Raw genomic sequence first — 13,620 nt, 5'->3', positions numbered from 1 at the left:
AGGAGGTCAGGTTCCAGTTTATTCTTTGTGACATACTTTCATTAGGGCAGATGGTAAAGTCATGAGCTGGACTCGCATGAAATGTATAAGCCACATTTAAGGCCATACCGGGATTGAAACATGCACTTCTTGTTTACTCAAATTGAATTCAGCTGCACTCCCTCCTCAGACAAATTCTCAGAGATATTTTGGTAAACAGGTTTTGATATACACCCTGGAGTAGCCTTTAATTAATTTTTATTTGTACACTCTGAGAAGCATAAAGCATAAGCATGCACAATATTTAAGAAACATATTTAAAAAATATTTAAGAAAAAAAATATTTAAGAAACTGTTATTTAAGAAACAGATTTGTCTTGAGGTCCTTGCCTTTTTCAGTGGTCTGTAACCCCAAATTCCTCCTGATAAGAGACTCTCTCTCCTTCTGTATAGGTAGCAAACCCCAGCTCATACAGGACTCCCACAAAATCTGAAACCGTGCTATGCAGACCTCATTGGCCTTTTAGCACTGCTCAGTTTACAGAGTCTGCAGAACACAAGCACCATTCCAGGAGACCAAAAAAGGCAGCATTCTCCTTATCTAACTCAGAGCGCAGGGAAACAGCAATCGTTCTGCTACTTGATGGGACGGTCAGCCTGAGCCAAAGTAAGGCTCCAAGGCTTTGCTGCACATTCAGAGCTTGCATGGCTCCGGCAGTGCTTTAAGCAGCAATGTTGTTGCAGTAGAAAGCCTCTGAAAACAGAACTATATAACCATTGGCCCTGAAAAAAAAGTTATTTTAGCAACAGAGACAGCACTGAAGCAATGTCTCTGAAGTAGTTGTCTTTATCTGTTCTCAAAATTGGTTTGGTTTCTTTCTAAATCCAGTTATCGTATTACTGTATAACACTATTATTAGCTATTGTGATATTTGTCTGCCAGATAAAGAACAGACAGAAAGAAACAATTTAATTCCATCCCACGGGCTGTTTAGCCAGAGAAGGTATTTAATATGCTGCAAAAGCCAGTTGAACACTGTCCATGCCGACAGCACTGGCAAAGCCTTCATTTGAAATTCATCAGCAGGAGAGAAGCGAAACCATAAAAGGCCATAACTGAACCCTGCATTATTGCTGACAGGGCTTAGGGTCATGGCAGACCTCTCTGCTGTGCTCGGAAAACTATGCCCTGCAGCTTTTTTTTTTTTTTTCCAAGGGACAGGAGTGCTGTAAGTAGAGAGATTATTACCCCTTTGCACCCCTTTACACCCGCTAATGCCCTTCTGGGTGTTATTGCACCATAGGTTTAGCATAAAAGTAAAGTAGAAAAGAATGTGTGCGCTCTCCCTCAAAATAACACAAGTGAAGATGAAATGAACAGAATTTTTCTGCTAATGAAGCAGCCTCCCCAGCAGGAGCCAAGGACTATATGGCCAAGGTTAGTTAGCTCAGGGGACTTCCACACCTGCAGCTCTGGTAGAGTTTGAAATCCACCCGTCCCTTTTAATACACACAGCAGACTCGTGCTAGCCTCCTCAAAGTATGATCCCTCCCCACAACGCTGACATAAAACTGTTGTTTAAAATCTGCATTTTTGAGACCTGCAGGTAAAATAGCTCGTGAACATTGAAGGCCCACAGCACCACTTTGTGCTGTTTTTCCCCCTTTGCCAGTGGGGTAACCAAGGCATAAAAGAGTAAAATGACCTTGCCCAAGGACACACAGGAGAATGGAACTGGGAATGAAACCAGATCTCACCACTCCTACGCATATGCCCTCAGCACAAGAACATCTCCTTCTGCCACAGGCCTAATGGAACAAACAAATATATAATGCATTCTCAGGAGCCCTTTTCCTAAACCATCTGTTCCTGTGCCTGAATCAACAAGCTATTCAGATTACTCATGTGCTACATGTTAGGCAACTGGTTTGATAACTGGTTGAATTAGGCCTCTGATACCTGTCTCCTGAAAGGCAGAGTTAAGTTTTAGGACTTGTCCTGGTGAGACTGTAAGCTGATTCCAAGTCCCTGATGGTGTGAGTTCAGGTCCTAGGAACACTGTGTTCATGTGCAGAACTGGAGTCATGATGAATTATTCCTTAAGAAGTAAGACATTCCTGGCATTTAACAGCAGGTAAAATACAGGAAGTTTGTTGTGAGAAATACTGCTGTAATATTTCCTTTTCTTCACCAGAAGAAAAATGAAGGCAACTGTGAGGAAAAATAACTAGGCAGAGTTCTACTATAATTTCTCTTAACAGAAATGACATTGAAACTAGATGGCCCTTCAAGGAATAAAGCTTCATCAGTGTGCCGGCACTGATGGATAAGGCAATGTAAGCTGTTTTTCCTCTATACATTATTATCTTGCTGTGATAAGTTAGTTTAGATGTGGATGCAGAGTTTGGCCACCAAATGTTAGAGGGGAGACTGACAGTGGGGGTCACAGCACTCTTGAACTACAACAACAGAAACAAAAACAGTAAGAGAAGACATCTCTTCCTTAACTGTCAGTCTAGTTGCCCTTTAACCAGAAAACTGGTAACAAAAATCCTTCAGCAATCCAAAGGAATTTAAAAGGCTAAAGGTTAGAGGCCAAGTCCACCCACATATTCTTAGGAAATTCACTGCATTCTCAGACCCTAGATGTAAACAGGGAATCACATGGCTACTGCAAGATATAATCTGGTGCTCCTCAAAAGAAGATGAAATAAGTTTCAGAAGCAGTCATGTTAGCACTTCTGAGCTGCAGTGTTGTCCGTAGAAGTGTTCTCTTCTTTTCCAGATGGATAACAGTTTCTAATCACCACTGGATCCACTCAGTCTGAGCCACTAGCACCGAGCCAGACCTCTCAGGCACTCACAAAAACACTGGTAGTGCCACTGTTAACTGTTGATTACGCTACTACATTTCCTTATAATACAAAATAAGGGCAAAGAAGTAATGCTAATGTAGCATGCATCTATGTCACTTGCTGAACCAGGACCAACTCCTTTATATAAACAATCAGCAATCCTACCATTATATTCAATGACTGCTGGAGTTAGTGTTGATCTTATTCTCCAGCTAATTCTCAATTTTCTCATTTTTGCTTGGAAAGACTCTGCTCATACAGGTTCTGCTAAAGGCATGGAAATAATAGTTTTGTCCCAGAATGCAACCTCTCCATCACAAACCAAGTACAGAATTATAATGTCATTCAGAGGAGCGGGTATTATTTAATGAATTCATGTTATACTACATGCCTGCACGCAACGTCCTTAAATATAAGTATAGTTAAGTATTTGGTTTATCACTGTTCAACAGTGCACAAGGACACAAAGTACACGTTATGTGCACAACTGCTTAGCATAATAAATATACAATAATAATATTTGAGCTTTTCAGGGTATAATAATATTGCTCCTATTCTTCTGCATATGTATCTATCTTACAGCTCACTGATCATCATCCTGTTCTTTTTTTTTTTATACAATACTACAACTACACCAGAAACAACACAGATATAAAGGATTTATAAAGTTGATCAAACTGCCACAGGTAGGCAGTACATGTGCTTTTAACTCTGTATTAAAAAAAAAAAAGTTGCTGATATCAAAAAGTACTCATCAAACCGTGTTGAACATCAGAATACCCCTGTATTATAGGCACGGAAACATTGAGCAGTTAGCCCAAAATCATGAAAGAAGCTTGCAGCACACCTGCAGAATAGACCACTTCTTTAGTGCCACATTCTCCTTGTTGAATACTCTGTTATTCTTTTGACTCTTTGTCATAGTACCCAGCTATAGCCAGTATGAAGACCAAGTTCCTTTTCAAAAGTATAGGGTATTCCTGTCACAGACCTAAAATGTTCAGAAATGGCAATTTGATATATTTACACATATACAGCCAGTAAATGGCACAGAAGGAATGAATATTCCATGCTATCACTGTAGAGTGAGGGCTCTACCTTTCCTAAATCAGTCCTATTTCACACTCAGCTCGCCACTGGCTCATTTAATATAGCTTTGGCAACAAAAGTCCACTTAATCTGACACAGCATCTGCCGTAAATCATTAGCTCAGTCCCACATCAGGCTGATTTGGATTTGGAGCAGAAACATGTTGCAAAAAATCTCCCTAGAGAGATCATTCAGCTAATGAAATTGCTTATTTGAGAGAGCCAATCTTAACAATACAGAACTCAACATGGACATTTTGGAAACCGTCTATCCTTTAAGAGAAGAGATTGCTTAACTTGGATGTCTTCTCCTTCTACTGCAGGTCTCCCAGCATCATTAGTGCTTATACAGGCACAAAGGTACACAATAAAGCAATGTTAAACTCAAGACTCCATCCTGGTGGCTCAGTCCTGTGTACTCATCATCACACCATCCTGTCAAACAATTAACAAGGGGCTTCACTAACTTGACTAGATATCTCTGCATGTGGTGTGTGGACTGCAAACAGATTACACTGGAGGCTGAGTTTAATGGACATTTTGCTCATAGATATTCATTAAAATTGTAAAGGAAAAAAATCCTTAGAATACAGTTGGAATTCTTTCAAGTGCTTCTTTTCCCACTTTTACTTTCCTAACTGAAAAAGGAAGATCCAGGACGGTCTTAAATATCCTCAGGAAGGTTCTGCTCAAAGCAGTGTCAGTTACAAGGCCAGACCAGGTTGTTCAGATGTTTATCCAGTCTGAACTTGAATGCCTCTAAGGATGGAGACTGCACAACTTTTCTGGGCAACCTGCTCCCTGTCATGTGTTACAGTCCAAATTTAATTTGGGAAACATGTATTGGAGTCTTTCACGTGGCAAACTTGCCCATCACCATGAAGACTTTGCAACTCACATGGTTGTAAAAGTAATAATAAAATAAATACTTCTTTATTTTCCTATTTATTTAATTTTATATTTTAACAAACGCATTTGATTTGCTGAAACTCAGAATAGAGAAACCCATTACTTAGGCCTTTGAGACATAGCTCTAGGTCAGCTCAGACACACTCCTCCAGAGAGCAGATGTTCTGTATCTGTAGTTTTCCTCAATACATTCAAGACTAATTGTGGACTGTGGTCAGTCAGCAATGTTTTGCACACAGAGCATACACACAGATGTGCCTTTCATTGGTGAACTGATAGGGAGGCAGCTCTTACAGAGTTATAGTTCTTTTTATAAATAGCTGACTCAGTTCTAGCACCAGGGCTTTCTCCACAAACCCTTGTTATGAATGGGGGATCAGGGCAGGGAGAGCAAGTTTCTTCCCAGTACTTTGGACAGAGCAGAGAGAATGGACAGGTGAGAATTTAGGACTAAGGATGAGCTTTGGTAGACTGAGTTCTCATGTTTTGCATATTTAGAGAAGTACATCTTCCCTATCCTGACTTGAGCAGGCTCTGGAGAAAAGACAACATCTTCCAACCTTTTAAGGTGCAAATGGGGTGAGGGATTTTATCTCAGTAGTGAGATTCAAACCTACTCCCTAGAAGGAAGACTTTTTTTTTGCCCCCTTTTCCCACATTTTTGAGGACCCGCATAGAAGAATCTATCGTTAAAAAGCATATGGAGCAAACTAGAAATCTTGAGGCTTTGTAATGCCTTTGGCAGTGCTGACATCAGCGAGATGTCTCACTGAAGAGCCTGGCAATTTTACAAGAGGGAATTTATTCTTTTCAGTTGGAAACAGATAGCTTGTCATCAGCCAAAATGCATGGCAAACTCCAGCACATTGTAAGGATTCTTCACCCAACTCTCCCGAAAGCATCTCTGGGAATCCCACTGTTCTCTGGCACATTTCTCACTTATGAAAAAGCAAAGCAGGAGGCTGAGATGTAGCTTTATAAGGTTATAGAATTCAAAGATTTTCAAGCCAATTAATTCCAATAGACATGAAACAGTGACATATAATAATGAGGCAAGGATCACATAATGACAAGATCATAGGAACTGTTGGCCTGGTTCAGCTAGAAAAAATCCATCTTGCCGAATAACCTGTTACAGTTAACAGACTGCAGCAGTTGCCTAGGAAGGAGTGATAAAAGGGGAAATGTAAAGAGCAGATTGTCTCCTGCCTTACCTCTAGCTGCTAGACAGCTGTGTTGAGACTTTGGACACAAAAGCAGTAGTTAGAACAATATATAGAACAGTTATTTGAGGATTAATTTTTCAAGGGTTTCATTTTTAACCTAGCTACACTTCTGATTTGTACAACCTACTGTTGGAAGGAATAATATGATTTATCTATGATCTATTCTTGCATTCTATGGCATATTGTTGGCATCTGCTTGATATTTATATGCATTCACTGTTATCTTTTAACTGCAACCAGTGCCACAGATTAGACAAAAAATAATTTAAATAATCAGGAGACTTGTATTGACGATACGCACAACAGGACGCAACCGACGACATTCACTCTTTTGTAGTGGCCATTGTACTTGGAAGTGTGATTCTACTCATTCAACTTTGCATGTTATTCTTTGGATCACTGAAATGGATTTCCAGTCCAACTTGTGTTACTGGTGTTTTGCCATGGATTTCATTGAAGTCCGATTTTTGCCTTTGGCATTATACACACTTGCTTTACTCACTAGCCCACATATCTGTAAGGGCAGCAGAGCCAATGCAGTTATGACTGCATCACTAGGATGAAGCTTTGCTTTTTGAACTAGAATTTGTCCAAATGCCTGGGCATGCTCTTCACTCCCGCAGTAGAGGGGGTCTTCATGTCAAGACCCCTCCACAGGCCATAGAGACCAGAGCCTAGGAACAGAAGGATGCAGACTAATGTTTTGAACAGATCTCCCTCTTTGCCTATAGACATTTCTTAGATTTCCCTGGAAACCATTTGCAGTGCATCCATGCCAAGGTGGGTTCGTTGGCCTTTTCAAAGCTAGATGTCACAGCTCTAGTTTTTCTCTAATACTCAAGCAGTTATATATGCATATATACTGAAACTGTCTACCAGTCTAAAATTATCTGTAGATATCCACAGCCTGCTGCAACAAACCTGGTGCTCTGAAGTTGTCATCTGACAAGGCTTTTTGAAACTTTATTATGCTTTAAGTGATTCTTCCATAGTTTAGATATGTATTTAAAAATACATGTGTCTAATGTTCCAAATGTAAAGGGCTCCATATTCATAACAGACTGCCTCTGTCCGATGCTTTCTGTCACTATAAAACAAGTAGACAACGGTAGGAATTTCATTTAGAAGGATAATACCTCCCTCCCCCAAGCAACAGGATGTTTTCAAATTTACAGTCTAAGAGGAGTCATCTCAGGCCTTCTTGAAATAGCAGTTTTAAAATTTGCAGTCTAGCAAATATCTCGATGCTACAAATGTTAAATGTGAAGAGATGGACTATAGTGGTATCTAACCAAAATTGGAGACATGACCTTTTTTTTCTTGTGTTTTTATAAAGTCTGGGCTATTTTACACCTCCATCTATAGTTAGTAATTTTGGAAAATAAAACACATTATAACCCTACTTAAGTTACTTACAGTGGTTATTACAATGCCGCTATACAGTCCAGATAATTTTAGAGTTGTTTTTTTTTTCAGTCTTCTTAACTTATCTGATAATTTCATTTAATTTTGCATATCATCATATATATTATAAAGTGAATGTAGATTGTTGTCTAGCATAAGTATATATCTAAATTATTATTATGGACTCACCAACAACTGTAAGGTTGACTTGTGCTTGTCTGCTGCCAAGTTTGTTCTCTACAACTAGTGTGTAACATCCACAGTGTTCCTGCTTCGTTGATGATATTGTTAGCTTGCTGCTGTTTTCAGCATTCTCAATTTTGATATATTCATTTTCTTGAATCTGTCAAGATGAAAAGAAAAAAAAAGATCTTACAGGAGAAATTGCTGTACCTCTATACATGAAAGCGCTTAAATTACAACACAAGGTTAGCATAGTGATAGTCATCTGCAGATAACTCTATCACAACAGTGAATTATGTGCAGCTGATAAAGAGTGTAATCAACATGAGACATCTAGAAATGCAGTGGAACATTACAATTGCTCCAGTCCTGCAAGAGAAACAAGGATCCTTGTTTCTGGTGGGACTCCACTAAGGAACAGGATCTCCACTTTCTATGACCCCTTTGACAGGCTTAAAGTGTACACTGTCTAGTTGGCAAAAGAACAAAATTTGGTCTCACATAACTAACTCACAGTGACCACAGTGTCACAAGGGTTTAGCTCTAAATACCCTAATTCATTTGCCATTCCTTTCAGAAGCTGAATGTGCAAGTCATCCATAGCTATGACTTTTACCCTCTTGTCTCAACCAGCCTTATTCTGTACTTCCATATAAATCAGGGCAACAGTTTCATTGTTTTGAGCAATTGAAGATGTTGCCTGAAATGGAGATGTAATGGTACAGCTGTGCAGAGAGAAGTACAAACAGCAGATTTAGCCTTCCTAAGGCATTTTTATTTTCTGGAGAGCCCAAACTTAAAATCGCAGCTGAACACCATAGGCATATTGTGAACTAGCTTTTAATTGAAACTAAGCTGTCATAGCATAAATGGCCAAGGAGACTTAGATTTTAATCAGTATTAACTTGAGACATGAAAGATTATTTTAAAACCTCATAATGCTACATTGCAATTATAGAAGTTGTACTCTGTGTTCTTATGAAACAGACAACAATGTCAATGCCCTCGTTCCTCCCACCACTTCCTTTTTAGATATGTGACTCTTCCAACTCATTCTCAGAATTTCATTAAAAATGAAGGCTATTTAGTTTGGCTTATCTTGTCACATATATTCAGAGAATAAGAAATTACAAGGCTAAGATCAGGACCTACCCTGCTTTCTCCTCATCTGAGATGGAACATGCACATTACTATATGCCCAAAAGTAACCTGAGAAAGTGGCTCCTACAGTAATTGCTATAGAAAGTTAGTAAATGGGATTATATAGGATTAGAGTTTAAATATTTCTGAAAGTTGTTTTCTTCCCCATGTACTTCATTCTTCTGAGATTCTATACTGGTTTATATGTTTTGCTTCATTAGAACTAGTCAAAGGATAATAGTAATAAAAAAGCAGTCTAGTAGAACTGGATATGCATTATATACCCATTGCAATGGGTGTAGACAACAGAAAGATAGATTCCTACGTTCCCAAAACAGAATCACTGGTCGTAGTTACAAGTCTACAACAGTTGGAAAGGTTAAACAAAAGACTTTGTTACTCAGCTAACAATAGAAGAGGCTTTCAAAGGCTTTCTCAGTTTTCTAGCTAAGCATGGCTCCAGCATCACTCCACTAGATTGCAATCATGTACAACTGTATGGCTCATAACTTGGTGACATTCCCTTTCTTCCAGCAAAAGATAGTTGTCCAGAATATACCTGATGGAGGCTACAGCGGCTCTCTTGTACCTGAGGAAATGTGAGGAAGGACATATAGAGGATGAATCCCTCCTGCTCACTGCTGTATACAGTGGAAGGGCTGAAATTGGAATTCAACGCTCACTGGCTTTGCTCAGGTAACTACAACAAATAGTCCACAGGAAAGTTATAAGAATACTTGGGTTCTTTTCACTGTTAGGACTGGGAATGGAATAGAGTTGAAATCAACCACATGTATAGAGGAGGAAGAAATTCAGGATAAAAACAAGGTGTGAAGAAGTATAAGTGAAAAAGAAAGCAAAATAATTGTGCAGCACAGTAATAGTAATTGGCTATTACTATTGGCTATTATAATGCAGCACATAGTAATTGGCTTCCCATTTAATTCAATGAGTGAAAGACTGCTACCCTCACTTGTCCTCCTACAGTGTTTATTAACCTTCCTGAGGCTTCATCTTTTCTACCATCATCTACCATTCACCTGCCATCCTGACCCATCTAAAAAAATTATCCTCCATCTGATTTTACAATTTTGCAAGCCTTTAGATTGTCTCACAGTAAATAATTAGAAAAGAAATAATAAAGATGGTTACTTTTACCATCCTTTTACAAATGAAAAAAACTGTTGAACCAGAGATCTGATAGGGGTAGTATTAGGTGCTGGTCTCAGTTTGCACTTTCACTTTGTATGTAAAAATCTTGAAATTTACACAAATAGGACTGTTGTATTCACTGATGAACTCAGAAACCTGCACATACCAGCAACTCACTTTTGAAGGGTACATTTTATCCATGCGCCAAGACAGATCTCAGCCAAATGGGGAACTCAGTGTCACTTCTGAGGCCTATATTTGTGGAAATGAGTAGACCGCTTTTTAATTCCAGTCACTAAATTAAAGAATTTTAAGGAAATTTGAGAGTTCAGGGAAATGAAAACAAAAACACTCTTTCCCCTAAAATAGGTTATTTAGGCTTAGCAAAGAAGGAAGCTGGAATACCCTTTGGACTGGCAAACTGTTTAGAACTTTTTCAATTAAATGCTGACCCATCTGGATTTAGAATATAAACTTCCTTGTAGAAGGAGCTGTTTTTATTTATGTTCTATAGAGTGCATAACAAATTCAGAATGAAATAAACACAATAGCAGCTACAGTACATATTTACATTTGCTCTGTCTTAACATGGCACTTCATCTTCCAACTTGTACTTGCATATTGGATTGTTTGGTTTAAAGTGTTTTAATTACTCATTAAAGAAACTCTTTTTATAAGCTGCCTTTATGGACATATGCAATACAATACAAGGAAAGTAATTCAAGTAGAAAGAACTTTAAATCCAGGGAATGAGGGCAGCACAGTTGCTGATATGTCTTGCAGTGTGACCTTTGTGTTTTAAGATATTTCATTGAAGTTTTCTACATGGTATTTTGCCCCTCTGACATAGCTTTAGAACTAGCATCAATGAAGAAAAGATTGTTTCTAAAGGACAGAAACATTTCCTGTGAAAAATATCTTTCAGATACTACATCCTTTGCATCAACTATATTTTAGTTACATGGTCTAAGGCTTTTCTCAAAGGAACAGTCATTACTTTTAGGGGAGAGAACACACAGCAATGGGTTTAAACTGTAGCAAGAAAGATTTAGGTTTGGCATTAGGAAAAGAATTTCTAACGTTATGGATATTTAGGCACTGCAGTAGGTTGTCAATGGAGGCTGTGAAATCTCCATCACTGTAATGTTTTCAGCAGAGGTGAAGAAAACATATGACAGGAATGACATGGATACTGCCAGTCCCTGGAGAAAGGAGATTGACAAGATGGGTTGTTGAAGTTCTTGTCCAGCTATATTTTTTATGATTGTTAAAACAGAACAGAAAACAATTTACCTGCTTACGGAACTTCATCCAGGTGCAAGTTATGGGTGCTGTTCCTACCACCTTGGCGAACAATTCCACTGATTCACCAGCACGGACTTTTCTGTCTTCTGGGAACTGAGTAATCTGAGGAGGAGTAGCTGACCAAAATAAAAAAAAAAAAAAAATAATTAAAAAAAAAAATCCGTTTATGTAACTAGACTTTCTATTTTTCTTAAAATTCAAAACACATGTTTCGGTTCAACAGTTTCAGAGTGCCATTTGAAATACAGACTGGCACTTATCTGTTGCTTGCAATGAAACAACACTGTGGACATTTTTAATTCTACTGTAGTGAAGCAGTAACAATCTACACATCAGAAGCTGCTCACACAAGACCAAGATACAGAAATCTGAAGGTGGAAACTGTCAAAACCTACCATCAATTCCAAACAGCTTACAAAATGTTTTGCTGTAGGATTCTTCTTCACTTTGTATTTTTGAAGGGCCCCAGCTAACTTCATCTCAATTTGCACATGACGAAAGGGTCTGCAAACCTACTCCCTAATGTCATCAACAGCATTCATAAAATCTAAAATTCAACAGCTGCCTTTAAATATTCTTTCTAGAGTGCCCAGGTGAGCATCATGTGGGACATCTATTATAGAGGTAAGGAAGGAAATCAACTTTTTCTTCATCATATTCAATTCTCCTATGAGCAATGTCACATCCTTCTGTTTGTGTATTGCAGTCTTTTCAGTCTTGCAGTCCCATTCTTATTCCTCCACGTTGGAAACAGGTATTTCTCCTCCTCTTCCTTCTCATCATCTGGGTACGGTTAGATGGCAGAACCTCTCTTTTTCAATTAGTGCCATTTCCTGCCTCTCAATTGTGATGCTGAGTGTGACAGGCCCCTGGCAACTGCTAGGGACAGATGCCAGAAATATCACATTCTTGACAACTCCAGGGTTAAACCTTTTCAGTTGCTTTACAGGAGCAGCATGGTAAAAAAAATATTTTTGGGTGAGGGACGGCAGATATGAAGATATTTTGACAGAAATATTAAAAGGGAGTCCCTAACACTAGAATGACTTCATTGCCAAATGTAACATTCCCGTCCAAAGCACAGGGCTACTGGGCATGAAAACAGTGCTTTTATTTTCTTTTCAATGTCAGTAAAACAAAGTGGTTTGTTTTCCTTAGAAAAGCTTTTTTGTTGTTGTTGTTGCTTTGTTTTGTTTTGAAAGTATCTGAAAGAAATTAGGCTGAGGCACACATCTGCCAGAGAAAACAGCTTGAATAGTCAAAAAGCCTGTCAAAGTTTTAGGACACTGAAAGCAGTTTCTTACAAAGGAACATTCTGGATAGCTTTAAATATAGCTTTTCCTAGGAGAATGCAAACACACAAACAAGTTACCATAATGCCAGTTAAGAGGAAACGTATGGTTTATCAGCTTCTTTGTGGTACCTACTCACGCAGATGTGGCATTCTGTGATACATATTAAAACACTTCTCACTGAAGGCTAAACTGTGTTGTGGATAGAAAAATGGGCAAGAGCTACAATACTGACATGCTATAGGATCTTGCTATAATTTATTTGATAATTACTTTTTTGCATGCTCATAATTGAAGTTTTAACCACGTGTAACTTTATGAACAAGTTTGAAAACTGGACTCAGCTTTCATTTTTGTCCTCACAGATCCTCATACTTGCCATTTAATAACACATGCATGATAAATTCAGTAGGTAAACGGCTGTACTTAGAAATGCATTGCCTGTTCTGTAAAACAGTATTGGTTTATTATTTATTCCAAGTAGGTGATACATGAAAATGATTACCTGCTTTTGGAGGAGTCTTTGGAGCTGGTTTCTTCTTCACTGTTGCTTCACCTAATAAAAAAATAAAAATAAAGTTAAGTCAAAGGTGAGTTTTGGAAGGTAGCAAATAAACTGCTTACTTTCATAGTGATTCTTTGTTGGCATTTGGAAATCTATGATGTTCTTGCAGCATATAAAACTCAAGAATTAAAAACACTTTCAAAAAACACTTCTGATATGTTGAATGATCCTCAGAATTTTCACTGTTGAAATGGTAACTTTTAAAAGAGTCAAAGAAATCTGCTGCCCATATCCCATAGTCTGTCATACTCCATTCCTCATAGCAGTTTCACGAGGTAAAAACACAAGGCCAAGATCCAACTCATATTGAATATCTGCTCAAACTTCAAGCATAATCAATGCTGAATGAGCTCATTTAAAACTAAAGCAGTGAACACCACATACTAATCATGCAATTTGTGAGCTAGTAAAGAAACAGACATATACAGGCAGTAAATACTCGTATCACTCCTCTGCCACGTCTTCTTCCCTAGGCAGGGACAACTTTTTCAAGTATTCACAAAAGAAAGGGTCATGGCATC

At 38.4% G+C, this 13,620-nt stretch overlaps 1 protein-coding gene across 6 annotated transcripts in view; it reads right to left on the bottom strand.

Annotated features, from left to right (window-relative positions):
• MYLK (myosin light chain kinase) overlaps window positions 1-13,620 on the bottom strand; it is a 208,572-nt gene that overhangs the window by 33,679 nt on the left and 161,273 nt on the right. For all 6 annotated transcript variants that reach the window (XM_040562079.1, XM_040562078.1, XM_040562080.1 and 3 more), the window contains 3 exons: window positions 13,040-13,090; window positions 11,231-11,358; window positions 7,652-7,805 (listed from right to left, as the gene is read on the bottom strand). In XM_040562079.1, coding sequence (XP_040418013.1) covers window positions 7,652-7,805; window positions 11,231-11,358; window positions 13,040-13,090 — 333 coding nt within the window. The remainder of the gene's footprint in view (window positions 1-7,651; window positions 7,806-11,230; window positions 11,359-13,039; window positions 13,091-13,620) is intronic.

The sequence above is a fragment of the Cygnus olor genome, chromosome 6 (assembly GCF_009769625.2).
Source record: "Cygnus olor isolate bCygOlo1 chromosome 6, bCygOlo1.pri.v2, whole genome shotgun sequence".
In the NCBI taxonomy this organism is placed as follows: domain Eukaryota; kingdom Metazoa; phylum Chordata; class Aves; order Anseriformes; family Anatidae; genus Cygnus; species Cygnus olor.
The sequence above is the reverse complement of the archived record's forward strand: the minus strand, read 5'-3'. Positions and strand labels throughout refer to the sequence as shown.